We start from the raw sequence: 15,220 nt of genomic DNA on the forward strand, positions 1-15,220 counted from the left end.
AGCAGGACGGTGCGCTAGGTGTGACTTTGCGGGGAGCTCCCTATGAAGGCGGGAAAGGCTCCTTCTGCTGAGACAGCGGGCAGCCTCACAGTATATTGTGCAAGTCAGCTGGGCTGCTTGTTTGTAGTGTAGCAAACGTGAATTTGTAAGTTGCATTATCATGCCATGGTATGTCTGTATTCTTGCCATTGTTAGGAGCTGTGCTGTCACATTGTCCTGCATTTGCAGAGTTGTACTATGTTGCACCAGTCGTTGTTCCATTGTTGTTGGTTTTGTCGTGCTTGTTGTTGACGTTGGTGCCTTTGGTACGCATCTTGTTGTTGACTTTGTAGGTTTTGTTGTTGTGCTTGTTGCGCTCAATGACCATTCCGAGTGGAGAATACGAGTCCTTCACAAAGTTACTTGTGTCAGTGTCCTTTGTGGCATCTGCTGTTTCATTGAGCGTGCCGTCTCTGATTCCTCGGGGCTCCCCGTCTGGAGTCACCTCCGGTTCACTTGAATCATCTTTGGCTTGTTGATGCTCCCCGTCTGGAGTCTGTTCTGGTTCACCTGAATCATCTTTGGTTTCTTGATGGTCCTCTGTTGGAGTCATTTCAGGTTCTCGTGAATCATCTTTGGTGTCTTGATGCTCCTCATCTGGAGTCAAAATGTTCAAGATTTCATTTTCTTGTGGAGAGGCTCGTGTGGATGAGGTTTCAATTGGCGTGGTCACACTGGAGTCACGAGTAGTTTCACTTGGATTGTCGAGTGCCTCTGTACATACTAGCTGAGATCTGTTAGTCTCGCTGTGATGTTGCACATCCTGTATGGGAATTGTGATGCCTTCGTCTCAAATATAGTGGGTAGACCTGCAGTGTCTTCTTGTTAGTTGGATGAGCTGGGTAGACTGTCAGAGTCTTCTTCTGGTGGCTCAAGTAATCTGGGTAGACTGTCATAATCTTTCTGTTGTTTACATGAGCATGGCAGACTTACATTGTCTGCTGCTGGTTGCTCAGATAAGGTGGATGGACCTTCATGATCTTGTTCATGTATGGACTGCACTTTGGAGTCTTGCGTTGCTTCCATTGTGGAGTCTGTCAATGAGCTCAATGGGGAGGTTTGTGTCGCTCTCTGTGTGGAGTCTGGCATCATTCCCTGTCGTGCAGTGGTCTTGCTGTCGAGTCAATCTGTGCGCTCTCAATGGAGCTGTGCAGTGATCACGCTCTGGAGTCTTTCATCGCTCCCTGTGTGGAGTCTGAGACTCTTCATGGTGCGTGGACCACATTTCTTGTGGCACCAAGCCACTCTCTGTGGGCTTCATCTTCTTCCTGGGTATTTGACAGGTTGCTATCATCCAATGTATCGACGATCTGCCATGGCATCATGGTATTGGATTCATCTACCATGAGTAGAGTCGTGTTGAGCTTTGCAACCGTGTTGCTGATGCTGTGATCAGCATATCCGAATAACTCAGCCATGTCTGAGTAGTATTCTTCGATAAACCAATTACCTTCTTTTGTTTCGGTATTGTCATTGCACTCTGTGTCCAAGGAAGAAATTATCATCTGAGTAGTAGTCTTGAAGAACCAAATCATCTCTTTGAGCGGTGCTAACTGCTTGTTGCAGGGTTCTGCAGAGGTTAACTTCAACTACTGGTAGAGGTTCAGGCATTGTTCTGTCTTTCGAGGCGAAAGAATGGTGTTTTGTGGCTTTAAAACTCTTTCTTTTTAATTTTTGGACATTTCCCCTTTAAGTGAGCATGGTCCGGGGCCTCTGACGTCATGATACTTGTGACGTAAAGCGTAGGAATGGATTGTGCATGCACAAATCGCTTTTCCTTTACAGTGCACTCTTTTCGCAACTGCGCATATGCGGCTTCTCTGTTTTGCTGGTTCGTCCTGGAAGCTGCGCATGTGCGGACTGGGCCGGCTGGATACGCGCAAAATGGCTGCCAATCACAATTGCCATTTGCTTCTGATGCAACCCCACCTCTTCTCGTGGTGAGTATTGGCGCCCGTTGTACCGACTTCTTTTGTGTTTACCTCGCAATAGCTTTGAAATTTGTCCAGGACTGTCTGGAATTGCATTCTGTCCTGACCTTTGGAGTATTTAAAGGAGCGGAAGATCTCTGTTGCATGCTCACCCGCAATGAAGAGTAGAAGAGCAATCTTCTCAGCATCGGCCACGCCAGTTAGGTCGGATGCTTCCATGTAAAGCTGAAATCGTTGCTTGAATGCACGCCAGTTGGCACTGAGATTGCCGTGGTACCTAAGTGGATTAGGAACCGGAATCTTGATCATCGTGGCTGGGTTCGGTTGCTGGTTATCACGGATCTTGCTGAGTTGAACTAAATAGATGTAACAGGCACTCCTGGTATCATGTTGTGTTATGCTGCTTCGTGTAGCATAAGCTACTTCCTTGATGTATGCTTTGACAAAGGAAGCTCCAGACTATGAAATAAGTTCAACTTGTTTATTGAACTATTAACACTGTTCTTAAATGAGTTTGACTCTCTGCTAATCTAACTGTAGTAACTCAGTCTATCTTTACCAGCCTGCTCTAAGCCATGTGCTGGGTGTGATGCTGTTGATCAGCCCTGATGTACTCTCTAGATGTCTGTCTGTGGAAAGAGGCAGAGCATGTGTGCCCTGTCCTTTTATATGGGTTGTGAAGTCCCCTTGTGGTAATGCCACCTCTGGGTGTCCTGATTCCCCATTGGTTATGTCCTGTAGTAATGACCCATTGGCTGTATGTCTGTGTGTCATCACATCTCTGGTGCTCTCTCTAGTGGTTACTTAGTTGTAGTGCATTTACATTAACCCCTTGTGTATATGATGTGGAGATGCCGGCGTTGGACTGGGGTGAGCACAGTAAAAAGTCTTACAACACCAGGTTACAGTCCAACATGTGTGTTTCAAACACTAGCTTTCGGAGCACTGCTCCTTCCTCAGGTGAATGAAGAGATATGTTCCAGAAACATATATATCGACAAATTCAAACATGCCAGACAATGCTTAGAATGCGAGCATTTGCAGGTAATTAAGTCTCAACAGATCCAGAGATAGGGGTAACCCCAGGTTAAAGAGGTGTGAATTGTCTCAAGCCAGGTCAGTTGGTAGGATTTCGCAAGCCCAGGCCAGATGGTGGGGGATGAATGTAATGCGACATCAATCCCAGGTTCCGGTTGAGGCTGCACTCATGTATGCGGAACATGGCTATAAGTCTCTGCTCGGCGATTCTGCATTATCGTGCATCCTGAAGGCCGCCTTGGAGAACGCTTACCCGGAGATCAGAGGCTGAATGCCCTTGACTGCTGAATCATCCTCCGTGAATGGCATTACCTTCACCATCAACATCCTTGGGGCTACCATTGAGCTGAAACAAAAATAGACCAGCTGCATAAATACGGTGATGGCAAGAGCAGGTCAGATGCTGGGAATCCGTGGTGAGTGACTCAGCACTTTACCCCTCAAACAGTTCTACCATTTTCAAATCAGGAATACTCTCAGTTGCCTGGATGAGTGAAGCTCCAGAAACATTGAAGACGCTTGACACCATCCAGGACAAAACAGCCCGCTTGATTGGTACCTCTTCCATGACCTTAGACCAGCGCACAGTAGCTGCTTTGGGTGCCATACAAAAGATGCATTCGAGCAATTAACCAAGGCTTCTTCAACAGCACCTTCCAAACCCACAACGCTACCACACAGAAGGACAAGGACAGCAAATGCACAGGAATATTACCAACTGCAAGTTCATCTCTAATCTATTCACTATCCTGACTTGGAACTTCATCGATATTCCTTCACTGTCGCTGGATTAATAGCTTGGAACTCACTTCCTGAAGCTCTGGGGGTATAGCTACACCACATGGACTACAGCTGTTCAAAAAGGCAGCTCACCACAACCTTCTCAACGGCAATTAGGAATGGACAGTAAATGCTGGGTTGTCAGTAACGCCCACATCTCCCCAAATAAATAAAAACATTGAGATCACAAGATAAAAGCAGTGGGTGTAATAACTGCATAGTGTCCTTTGATTGTCACTTTTGCCCCAAAAGAATTGAAAGTCAACCACATAGTGTGGTACCGATATGACAGTGTACATCAGTCTGGAATGGTAGATTCCATTTCCTGAGGAATATTAGTGACCTTTTAATTAAAATCCAATGGCTTCAATGGAGCTTTTACTGGAATCGGCACACAAATTGTCACATTTATTGAATTCAGTTTCACAATAGTATAAGGTTGTTATTTGAACTCATCAGTTCAGAGTTATGAGACATTTACAAGTCACGAGGCCAGCATATCCTTTTTGAAATCGTGTGCCAATGACATACAAAAAATGTCCACTTTTGAAATAAAAGCCAAAGAGACTTACATTTTGAGGTTCTTCACTGAGTTAAGTCTAACAAATATGTCATTCTGAAAAGGCAGATTATTTCCCCTGAGTCTTGATATGACCATGACACGTTATCAATGGTGAGATTTCCAAGTAAATGACTGAAGTGGTTATAGTTTCCTGTTGGGTACTAATTGGATACAGCTCTGAGTAAATGATCTGACCATGGGGAAAGAATCATTTTGCGTAGTTACTGTGTGATGTGGTACTGAAAAAGAATGTAATGGTCTCTGTTGCTGGAAACCCCTAAATGTAAGCTCCATATGCCAGAGTTAGAAATCAAACTGTTTGAGGCATTACCAATGTTCTGCAAAGAGAGCTGTAAGAACAGAAGGCGAGCAGCATTTTTTGAATTGCATTATTTGTAAGGAACTTGAATGTGTGAGCCTCGTAATGGCTCAGGGACCCAGGGAGAGGACACACAAGTTCTTGAAAGCGGTACTAGTGATCCTGGTGGAGGTGGGTTGTCCTGTACTTTTAGCAGCAGAAGATTCCACCTCGCCCTCTTATCCCTGCAGCATCTGGCATCATACCCACTTGCTATTGCCCTCCAGCTGAACAAAGAACAATACAGCACAGGAATAGGCCCTTCAGCTCTCCAAGGCTGCACCGATCACATGTCCTATCTAGACCAACCACCTGTATCCTTCTAGACCCTGTCTGTTCATTTTGTCTGCCTAACCAGATAAGTCTTAAAGGTCGCCTACGTATTTGCCTCAACCACCTCACTTGGCAGTGCATTCCAGGCCACCACCACCCTCTTGTGTAAAACATTTCCCCCGCACATCTCCACTGAACCTTTCCCCCCTCACCTTGAACTTGTGCCCCCTTGTAATTGTCATTTCCACCCTGTGAAAAAGCTTCCAACTGTTCACCCTATCTATACCCCTAATAATTTTATAAACTTCTATCAGTTTGCCCCTCAGCCTCTGTCTCTCTAGGGCGAACAATCCCAGTTTATTCAATCTCTCCTCAGAGCTAATACCATACCTCCATACCAGGCAACATCCTGGTAAACCTTTTCTGTGCGCTCTCCAAAGCCTCCACTTCCTTCTGGTAGTGCGGTGACTAAAATTGGACATAGTATTCCAAATGTGGCCTAGCCAACATTCTATATAATTGTAACATAATTTTCGAGCTTTTATACTCAATAGCTCATCATATGAAGGCAAGCATGCCATATGCTTTCTTTACCACCATTTCCACCTGTGCTGACACTTTTAAGGATCTGTGGATCTGCACGCCCAGATATCTCTGCGTCTCTATGCTCCTGATGGTTCTGCCATTTATTTTATAGCTCTCACCTGAATTGGATCTGCCAAAATGCATCACCTCGCATTTGTCCGGGTTAAATTCCATCTGCCACTTCTCTGCTCAATTATGCAGCCGATCTATATCCTGTTGTTTTCTCGGACAATCTTCATCACTATCCGCAACTCCTGCAATCTTAGTATCATCTACAAACTTGCTAATCAGACCTGCTACGTTTTCTTCCAAGTCATGTGTACATATTACAAAGAGCAGAGGTCCCAGAACTGACCCCTGCAGAACACCACTAGTTACAGACCTCCATTCGGAAAAACACCCTTCCATTGCTACCCTCTGTCTTCTATGGCTAAGGGGGGCTCATAGCAAGATGTGTAGGACCATAACTGTCCCTTTCTCCCAGTGACCCCTAGAAGATATGTCTTAAGATAGAGAGTTTTCCAGCACTTACTCTCGTTTGAAAGTCACAAAGAATTTCAGGAAAAAATGTTGAAGGAATGTTGGTGAAGTCTTGACAAAATGGCTCAGAAAGTCTCCTGATGAATCTCAAATGTCCTCTTTAACCCTCCGGCAGTAAGTGAACCGATAAGTTTGAACATCTCTTTCAGTAGTGCTCAAAATCCTTAGCAACTAATTATTTACTCCTCGTCACTTAGGTAGGTTAGATGAGGTCACTAATTGAAGTGCTAACTACAAAATGCCATGCAGCCTCTTTGATAGTAAGAAGTCTTACAGCACTAGGTTAAAGTCCAACAGGCGTATTTGGAATCTTTGATAAGCAGCAGTAGGTATCTTCTCAACTTCGCCTCTTGCCTGAACTGTGGTGACACTCAGGTTAAATTACCACCAGTCAAGTAACAAAAAGGAGACCAGTCTCTGGTCCTCTGGGACTGTGGGAACGTTTACATTTTAGGAGGCAATTTAGCTGCCAATTAGACTCTTAGGAGTCCTTGGAACAGCCATTCCTAGCATGGGCTTAACCCCTTCACCAAGATGGGACCTGGTGCATGACAGGACTAAACTGGCATTGCTGCTGAAGTCCCTATACTAGCCACTTTAAAGCCATTTTAGCCTATGTACCACCCAGTCAAAACCATTTCTTTAATATAAAACCAGGAAGCCATTGGTTTCAATGCATAGGTGAAGGTAAAGTCGCCTTGGTCCCAGATGACCATTGGCTGCTTTCACCTTTGAGGAAAAGAGGTGACGGTCACCGCACTTCAGGTGAGGGAAAAAGGTTGAGGAGACCTTCATGAATAACCTCAGCCAGTACGGGAATTGAACTTGCGCTTCTGCCAAGCTCACTGAGCGAAACCAGCCTCCCTTTCAAGTCATAAGAGGTAAATGACTGTGTGCTTTCTGACATTGGTACAGAACACTGCTGAACCAATGGAATTGGGAGGTTATAATCGCAGGTGGCCTTGCAATTGCCAAACACCAGATGAATCTCCAGCTTCAGAAATGTCTAAGTGGCCTTTAATACGAATTGTTTTGGCTCGGACAATCGGATACAATAACAATAAATTCTGTCCATTCCAGGAAAAATGAATTTACAGCAGAGAGAGGGATGCGAGCAGGAGTTTCAAAGGTGATGGTAGTGATAACTGATGGTGAATCACATGACAGCTATAATCTAAAAAGCGTAATCCAAAACTGTACGGAAGACAACATTAGGAGGTTTAGTATTGCGGTGAGTACCTCATTTATAGAAATTTAAAAGTCTGTTTTCTTGATTGACACTTGCAATAGAAAGAAGCTATCATAGTGAGTGGGCTTGGATTAGAAAATAACGGTCCTCGATCCCTGATTTTCAATCCATTAATTTAAATGGATGAACAATGAGGGAATGAAGGACAGGGATTTGCCACTTCTCTCTCTGCAATAGCATCATAAAATTCTTACAGTGAAGAAGGAGGCCATTCAGCCCATCGAGTCTGTAACGACCCTCTGAAAGAGCATCCGACCTAGTCCCACTCCCTCCATTTACCCCCATAGCCCTATAACATTACCTTATTTGATACTTATTAATTTAATTTCCTGCATTATATTTGTTGCATATTTGCATAACCTCTTGTCTGCGCTTTCTTAATGCAGTCACTTTATTTGTTGCATATTTGCACAAGCTGTTATAGAATCATAGAATTATAGAATTTACAGTGCAGAAGGAGGCCATTCGGCCCATCAAGTCTACACCGGCCCTTACAAAGAGCAACCCACTCAAGCCCATGTATCTACCCTATCCCCGCATCCCAGCAACCCCCCCTTAACCTTTTTGGACACTAAGGGCAATTTAGCATGACCAATCCAACTAACCTGCACATCTTTGGACTGTGGGAAGAAACTGGAGCACCCGGAGGAAACCCACACACACACGGGGAGAACGTGCAGACTGCGCACAGACAGTGACCCAGCCGGGAATCGAACCTCGGACCCTGGAGCTGTGAACCAATTGTGCTAACCGCTATGCCACGGTGCTGCCCCTTCTTGCCTGCACTTTCTTAATGCCATCATTTTATTTTGAACAGGTCATCAATATCTCTGCTAATATAGAACAGTGAGAAATGTTATATCAATATAATAATCATGTGTCCAATAAACATCTAATTGTTGGAACTATTTCAAGAATAGTTTCTTCAGTAATAATCAGGATGACTGTAAGTAAGGTTTGTTTTCTTGCTTTTGATCATTTCACCTTGTTCCACCTTCTTACCAATTCTATAACATTCTTATTCCACACTGCCCAACTACCTATGATATCCTTAGATCAGTGTTTTTCAAACTTTTTTGCCCGGGACCCATTTTTGTCAACCGGACGTCCTTCCTGACCCACACCGGCTGACCTTCGTGACCCATGCCGGCCGATCCTCATGACCCACGGCGGCCGACCTTTGCGACCCTCCATTTTCCCTTACCTTTAATGTGACAGGTGAGCCTGCTTGGTACTCATGATGTCACTTGCTTTGCTATTCAATGTTACATTTCTAATATTGATCTCCGCTGAAGATTTAACATCTCACGGCATCCATTGATAAAAGTAATGAGATTTGACCTCAAACTCGCCATGTTTCACCTTCAAATATCTTTGAAGTTTTGAGGGTTTTCAACTTTCTTTTGCCAGTGTTTCCCTGCATATAACACATATGAACTTTGAATCCTGATTTGCAATAGAACAATTAATAACCCATACCTCAAGTAATCATCTTTATGCTGCTTTGTTCCTGTTTTCAGCCTCCTCATGGGTTGTTCACCAGAGGCCCAGGAGTTCTCACCAGCACTGCTGGCAACTGCAAAATGGAGGAATCTTTCTTGTGTCCAGAATACGTGGCGTCAGCACATGGGGCGGCTGACCTGCTCTCTGCCGCTGCTCTCGGTGGGAGGATTTGGTCGTTTTCTGAATAAAATCTGGCACTGGACAGCGCGCTGACATCTGGAGGTCGCCATATACCCTGCTGGGCTCCGGGCCAGTGCACTGCTTGAACTGGCACACATACGCGGGATGGCCGGCAATCTCAAATGTCCGTCGCTGCCGGTATTTTTAAAGGCCGTTTGTGGCAGTCGGGCATTCCTCCCGCAATCGGGAATGCCATGACCGAGTGCAGCGACCCTCCCAAAACCAGCCCACGACTCACCTATGGGTCGCTACGCTGAGTTTGAAAACCTTAGATATCCTCATTCCTTTCCTCCTTCAGACACTGCACTTCACATCTTCACTGATTTTAATCTTCGTCTCAAGTTGTCTGTCCTTCTCTCAGTTCACTACTATTGGATCTTTATTTCACCTCTTCCATTTTGAGTGTTTTCCAAATTGAAGTCTTGAAGCAAACTCAATCATGGCAATCATGACAATCGTTGCATAAAACAAAAGCAAAATATGGCAGATTCGGAAATCCCATAGAGCAGATTTGGCTCATCAAATCTGCAATGACAGTCTTAAAGAGTACCCTTCCTAGATCAACCCCATATTCCTATAACCCCACCTAACATTGTTGGACTGAGGAAGGAAACTGGAGTACCTGAAGGGAGCCCACGCAGACGCGGGGAGAATGTGCAAACTCCACACTGACAGTCAGCCAAGGCCGGAATTGAACACGGTTCTCAAGCACTATGAGGCAGCTGTGCTAACAACTGTGCCACCATGCCGCCCCTAAAATTTGAGATAAAAACAAAAGATGCTGGAAAAACTCTATTTCTCCATCCACAGGTGTTGGCAGACCTGCTGTGTTTTTCCAGCATTTTCTGTTTTTATTTAGGAAATATTTGTTTTATCTGTAAAATATTTACCTCAGTTTTATCCTCCAATACTGACTAAAGGGAATCCCCCCTCCCCCAGTAGAGACCACTGTCTGGAAGCATGGGACCAGACAGGGCGGTGAAAAACATTACAGCTGTAATATTTACCTGGAGGCTCCATGTGTCCGTTTCTTGAAACAAATCGTGAAACCCCAATGTTTACAAACATTGACCACATCAAAGAGAAGTAAGTGCATTCCAATCACGTGCTTGAGTGATTGGAATGCACTTGGTGCTTGGAATGCCGCAACTCCTTCTCCTAGCGCCTGTTGAAATGGTGGCAGTAATTATGGGCAAGATTCTCCCAAAAGAGAACAAAGTTTTCTGGCAAGTGTTTTTGGCACTCGCAGTGCCGAGAAACACAGAAAGGGCCTGAACGGGGAATACATGGCCAAGGCTGCACGTAGCCCCATTTTGTACAGGGGTGAGCTGTGCTGGTTGGAATTTCCCAGTCTAGTGAGAAATCGGGATGCCATTTTTAAATGCCAAACCAATCTCTGAAGCCTCCGAAACAATCCCTGATCTCCCCCCGTGCCCCCAACCCCACCCCCGGTAGCCAGAATGCTATGTGGGAGAGCAGTCAGAATGCAATGTGGGAGGGATTCCCACCTGATTCCCACCTGATTCCTACCCATACCGGCTAATCCCGGCCCAATCGTGCACGAATATCAACTTGGCACCGCCAACCTGGAAATGCCCATGCCAGCTGGGAGTGCCAGGCTGGCACCCAGGTAGCACTGCCATGGTGCCAATCTGGCACCGCCAATGTTCTTGGGTACATGGTTCAAGGTACACAGGTGGAACCAGAAATCCCAGGGCACCACCCTTCCCAAAGGGCATGCAGCTGAGGGCATCCGATCCCCTGGGAGACCCCCATGAGTGCCGTTCCATTTATGGGGACCATTACCAAACGGCCCTCAGCCATGGTAATGACTCGGTCTCTGAGGTGAATGGGTTAAATCCTCACTCTAATATGCAAGTTTGTTAAAAAGTGATCCTGCCCATTCATATCACAATGTCTCACGAGATTGTTTTGAATTTTGCGAGGTGTTGCGAGCTAGATAGATCCCGAGACCGGGGTCTCCCAGCTTTCAATGGCCACGCTGCACCGTGGCAAGCTGCTTTTCCGGCGCAGCGTGGCCATTGGATCGTGCCCTAGGCATTCCATAAGTTTTTCCAAGCATTCTATGATGTCATGGTCAATATACTTAGCAACTGTATGTCTCAAATCTGTTCTCAGCAAAAATGCACATGCCGAAGTGGTGTTCCTGACAATTAAATAACTACTTGTACGAACAATGGTTCTGCTGAACTGCATTTCAATCACAATGTTAAATTTTATTCATTTCAATCAATTTCCGCATCTTATTTTAGGTGCTTGGTAGTTACATCAGAGAAAATCAGACTACTGAAAAACTTCTAAAAGAAGTAGAGTCGATCGCAAGTGATCCTAAAGACAAACATTTTTTCAATGTATCAGATGAAAACGCGTTGGTGACAATAGCAGAAATGCTTGGAGAGCAAATCTTTGCTTTGGAAGGTAGGACATGCTATTTTCCTGGATTTGTCATTGTTTCGGCATGATAAATTAATGTCTCCGCAGGGTTCAAGTATTGTTCAAAGCAAGAGTCTGATCTAGTTTGTTCCAGATTGTAGTGAAGCAATGATGATTTAGGAGGACTAACAGCCCAACATCAGCCATCCATGCACTCACATTCATTGGCTTTTCATATTGTTCTAAGTCCAAAAAAACTTTATAGTATTAACTTGTTGCCAACCTCCCGAGCATTGGCTTGAAGTCTCCAGAGTGGTATGGAAAGCAAACCAAGAGACAAATAATATGGGCAATAATGATTTAGTTCCTATTTTCATGTTTAATTAGTTATTTTTAAAAAGTAGTGGCGGGATTCTCCTGAATCCCCGCGATGGCCCGCCGCCAGCGTAAAAAGCGACGCAAACCACTCCGGCATCGGGCCGACCGGAAGTTGCGGAATCCTCGACGCTTCTGGGGGCTAGGCTGGTACCGGACGAGTTGGCGCTGCGCCAACTGGTGCCGAAGGGCCGGCACAAGTTAGCGCATGCGCAGAACCGCCAGCGTGGTTCCACGCATGCACAGACCGGCCGGCGTATTCTAGCGCATGCGCAGGGGGGTGTCTTCTCCACGCTGGCCATGGCGGAGCCCTACAGGGGCTGGCGCAGAAGGAAGGACTGCCACCATGTCACAGGCCCGCCCGCAGATTAGTGGGCCCCGATCGCGGGCCAGGCCACCATGGGGTCACCCCCCGGGGGCCGGATCCCCAAGCGCCCCCACCCCCCGAGGACCCTACCAGCCTTCCTACCAGCCAGGTCCCACCGTGTGGGACCATGTCCAATCCACACCGGCGGGACTGGCCATCAACCGACAGCCGCTCAGCCTATCGGGGCCTGGAGAATTGCCGGAGGACCACTGCCATCGGCCCCCGACCGGTGCGGTGTGATCCCCGTCCCCACCCGAAAACCGGCGGCGCCAGAGAAATCCGGCAGCCAGCTTCGGAGCGGCAGGACGTGATTCACGCCCCCCCCCCCCAGTGATTATCCAACCTGGCGGAGGGGTCGGAGAATCCCGCCCCAGGTCTGCAGTAAAATTGGCTTTTTTCAAAGTCTTTATGGGCTGGGGGACTTGTAATAAATCTTTGATCCGGATTGTGTGGGGAGCTGCGAAGTGACAACACTCAACCCTGATCGTAAGGAAATCTGCCCACAAAGATTTCACAAGCTCAATATCATGGATTTCACATTTTCAGATGTTAATTTCATTGTGGATCTTCGGCATCCAGCAAAAGTGATGACATGAAGCTAGCCAATCATATTGAAGAATTCTCACAGACAGCAAGCCAGGATCTATGGAATCGCTCGAGTGCAGAAGGAGACCATTGGGCCCATTGAGGCTGAACCAACCTTCTGAAAGAGCATTCTACCTGGGCTCAATCCCCACCCTATCCCCATAATGCAGTGCAAATCTACCACCTTTAGACAACAATTGATCAGGGGCAGGATGCTGCCCACAGGCCTTCCCAGCACATACATAATTCAGAAGGTGATGGGAAGGCACCACCCTCCCACCTGAGTAAATGTCCCACCACCACAAAACATGGCACAGGGCGTGTACAAGGTTTTGCTGAAAAAGAAAGCATAGATCATGTTCTGCAACTTATTCTTTTTCAGCCAGGTGCTCTTGTTTCAAATCCTTTCTTTCCTTGCTAAAAGTGTCATAATATACACCAGTATATCATGGTGCAGACACACACTGATGGACACACACAGGGGACCAATCAACATGTACAAACACTGCAGCCAATCACCAGTTAGAATACACACACTATAAAGACAGAGGGCACCACGGTTCCCGCTCATTCTGGGTGCTGCCTCTGAGTGTAACAAGAACTCATCCAGCCCAGCACAGAATCACACATCATGCTGAGAGAATCAACTGGTTCGGACAAGGCTTAGGTCTCTAGTTTAAGTTAGCATCATTTAGACCCACAGTCATCATGTGTTAGTTAGTTAGAAGTGGTTAATAAAATTGAGTTGAACCTTCATCAGTGTTGGAAGTGTCTGTTCATCTCTCAAGTCTACACTAGCCAACACTTCAAAAACCACAAAAATTTACCTTTTTACACCACATCCCTACTTCTTCATCAGACCACCCATTGATTTTTCTATGGAAAACACCACACAAGAACCAATAGTATAAATAAACAAGTTACGCATTTGGTGCATGAGTGTTACACTTCTGACATCATACTTCAAAGAGCATGGACAAATCATAGCATCATTGAGTCCCGAAAGTGCGGAAGGAAGCCATTCAGCCCATCGTATCTGCACCGACCCTCTGAAAAAGCACCCTACCTATGTCCATGTCCCTGCTCTGTCCCTATAACCCCAGAACCCAACAATGACCAAGGCCAGAATTGAACCTGGATCCTTGGTGCTGTGAGGCAGCAGTGCTAACCACTGTGCCACCGGGTCATTGTCTGTGTGGAGTTCGCACTTTCTGCCTGTGTCTGCGCCTGTTTCCTCCAGGTGCTCCAGTTTCCTCTCACAGTTCAAAGGTGGGCAGATTAGGTGGATTGGCCATGCAGAATTGCCCCTCAGTGTCCAGGGATGTGCAGATTAGGTGGGGTTATGTGGTTACAGAGATAGAGTAAGGGAATGGGCATAGGTAGGGTGCTCTTTCAGAGGGTCGGTGCAGACACGATGGGCTGAGTGGCCTCCTTCTGCACTGTCGGGTTTCTATGATTCTATGAAAGCCTTTTTCTTCCTGTTATTTCTGACATGTTAACAGTGGCTTCTCCTTATGGGCAGAAGCAATAGAACTAACAAGCAGCCAACCATCCACAAAACCTCAAACTGTGCCTACTTACACCACTTTCTCACAGGGAATCTCTGAGCAGTGGCTTTAAAGTGGCAGACTGGGTTAAGCACAGCCCCACCTTGGTGGCTAAATGGTAAAACTGCCCCAGACCCATCTTACTCTAAGCAAATGGGATCAGCGAGCAAAATGGGGAGCACATTAGCACAGAGGTTAGCACAGTTGCTTCACAGCGCCATGGTCCCAGGTTCGATTCCCGCTTGTGTCACTGTTTCTGTGGAGTCTGCACTTTCTCCCCGTGTATGTGAGGGGCCTCACGGTAGCATGGTGGTTAGCATCAATGCTTCACAGCTCCAGGGTCCCAGGTTCGATTCCCGGCTGGGTCACTGTCTGTATGGAGTCTGCACGTCCTCCCCGTGTGTGCGTGGGTTTCCTCCGGGTGCTCCGGTTTCCTCCCACAGTCCAAAGATGTGCGGGTTAGGTGGATTGGCCATGCTAAATTGCCCGTAGTGTAAGGTTAATGGGGGGATTGTTGGGTTACGGGTATACGGGTTACGTGGGTTTAAGTAGGGTGATCATTGCTCGGCACAACATCGAGGGCCGAAGGGCCTGTTCTGTGCTGTACTGTTCTATGTTCTATGTTCTATGTATGTGTGGGTTTCCTCCGGGTGCTCCGGTTTGCATCCACAAGTCCCGACAGACGTGCTTGTTAGGTGAATTGAACATTCTGAATTCTCCCTGAGTGTACCCGAACAGACACCGGAGTGTGGCAACTAGGGGATTTCCATAGCAACTTCATTGCAGTGTTAATGTAAGCTTACTTGTGATGCTAATAAAAGATTATTATTAAATATAGATGACAAGATGACACATTTTAATAAGTTGGAAAATTACTTCCCTCTCTTCGTTTGCTTTTCTCTCAGATGCACATT

At 46.3% G+C, this 15,220-nt stretch overlaps 1 protein-coding gene across 1 annotated transcript in view; it reads left to right on the top strand.

The window, feature by feature from the left end:
* The window catches only part of itga1 (integrin, alpha 1), a 253,566-nt gene that overhangs the window by 132,819 nt on the left and 105,527 nt on the right, over positions 1-15,220 (top strand). Inside the window, exons 8-9 of the mRNA XM_038790877.1 lie at positions 7,187-7,337; positions 11,312-11,477. Of these exons, the coding sequence (XP_038646805.1) occupies positions 7,187-7,337; positions 11,312-11,477 (317 nt within the window). The remainder of the gene's footprint in view (positions 1-7,186; positions 7,338-11,311; positions 11,478-15,220) is intronic.

This window comes from Scyliorhinus canicula, chromosome 3 (assembly GCF_902713615.1).
Source record: "Scyliorhinus canicula chromosome 3, sScyCan1.1, whole genome shotgun sequence".
Lineage (NCBI taxonomy): Eukaryota > Metazoa > Chordata > Chondrichthyes > Carcharhiniformes > Scyliorhinidae > Scyliorhinus > Scyliorhinus canicula.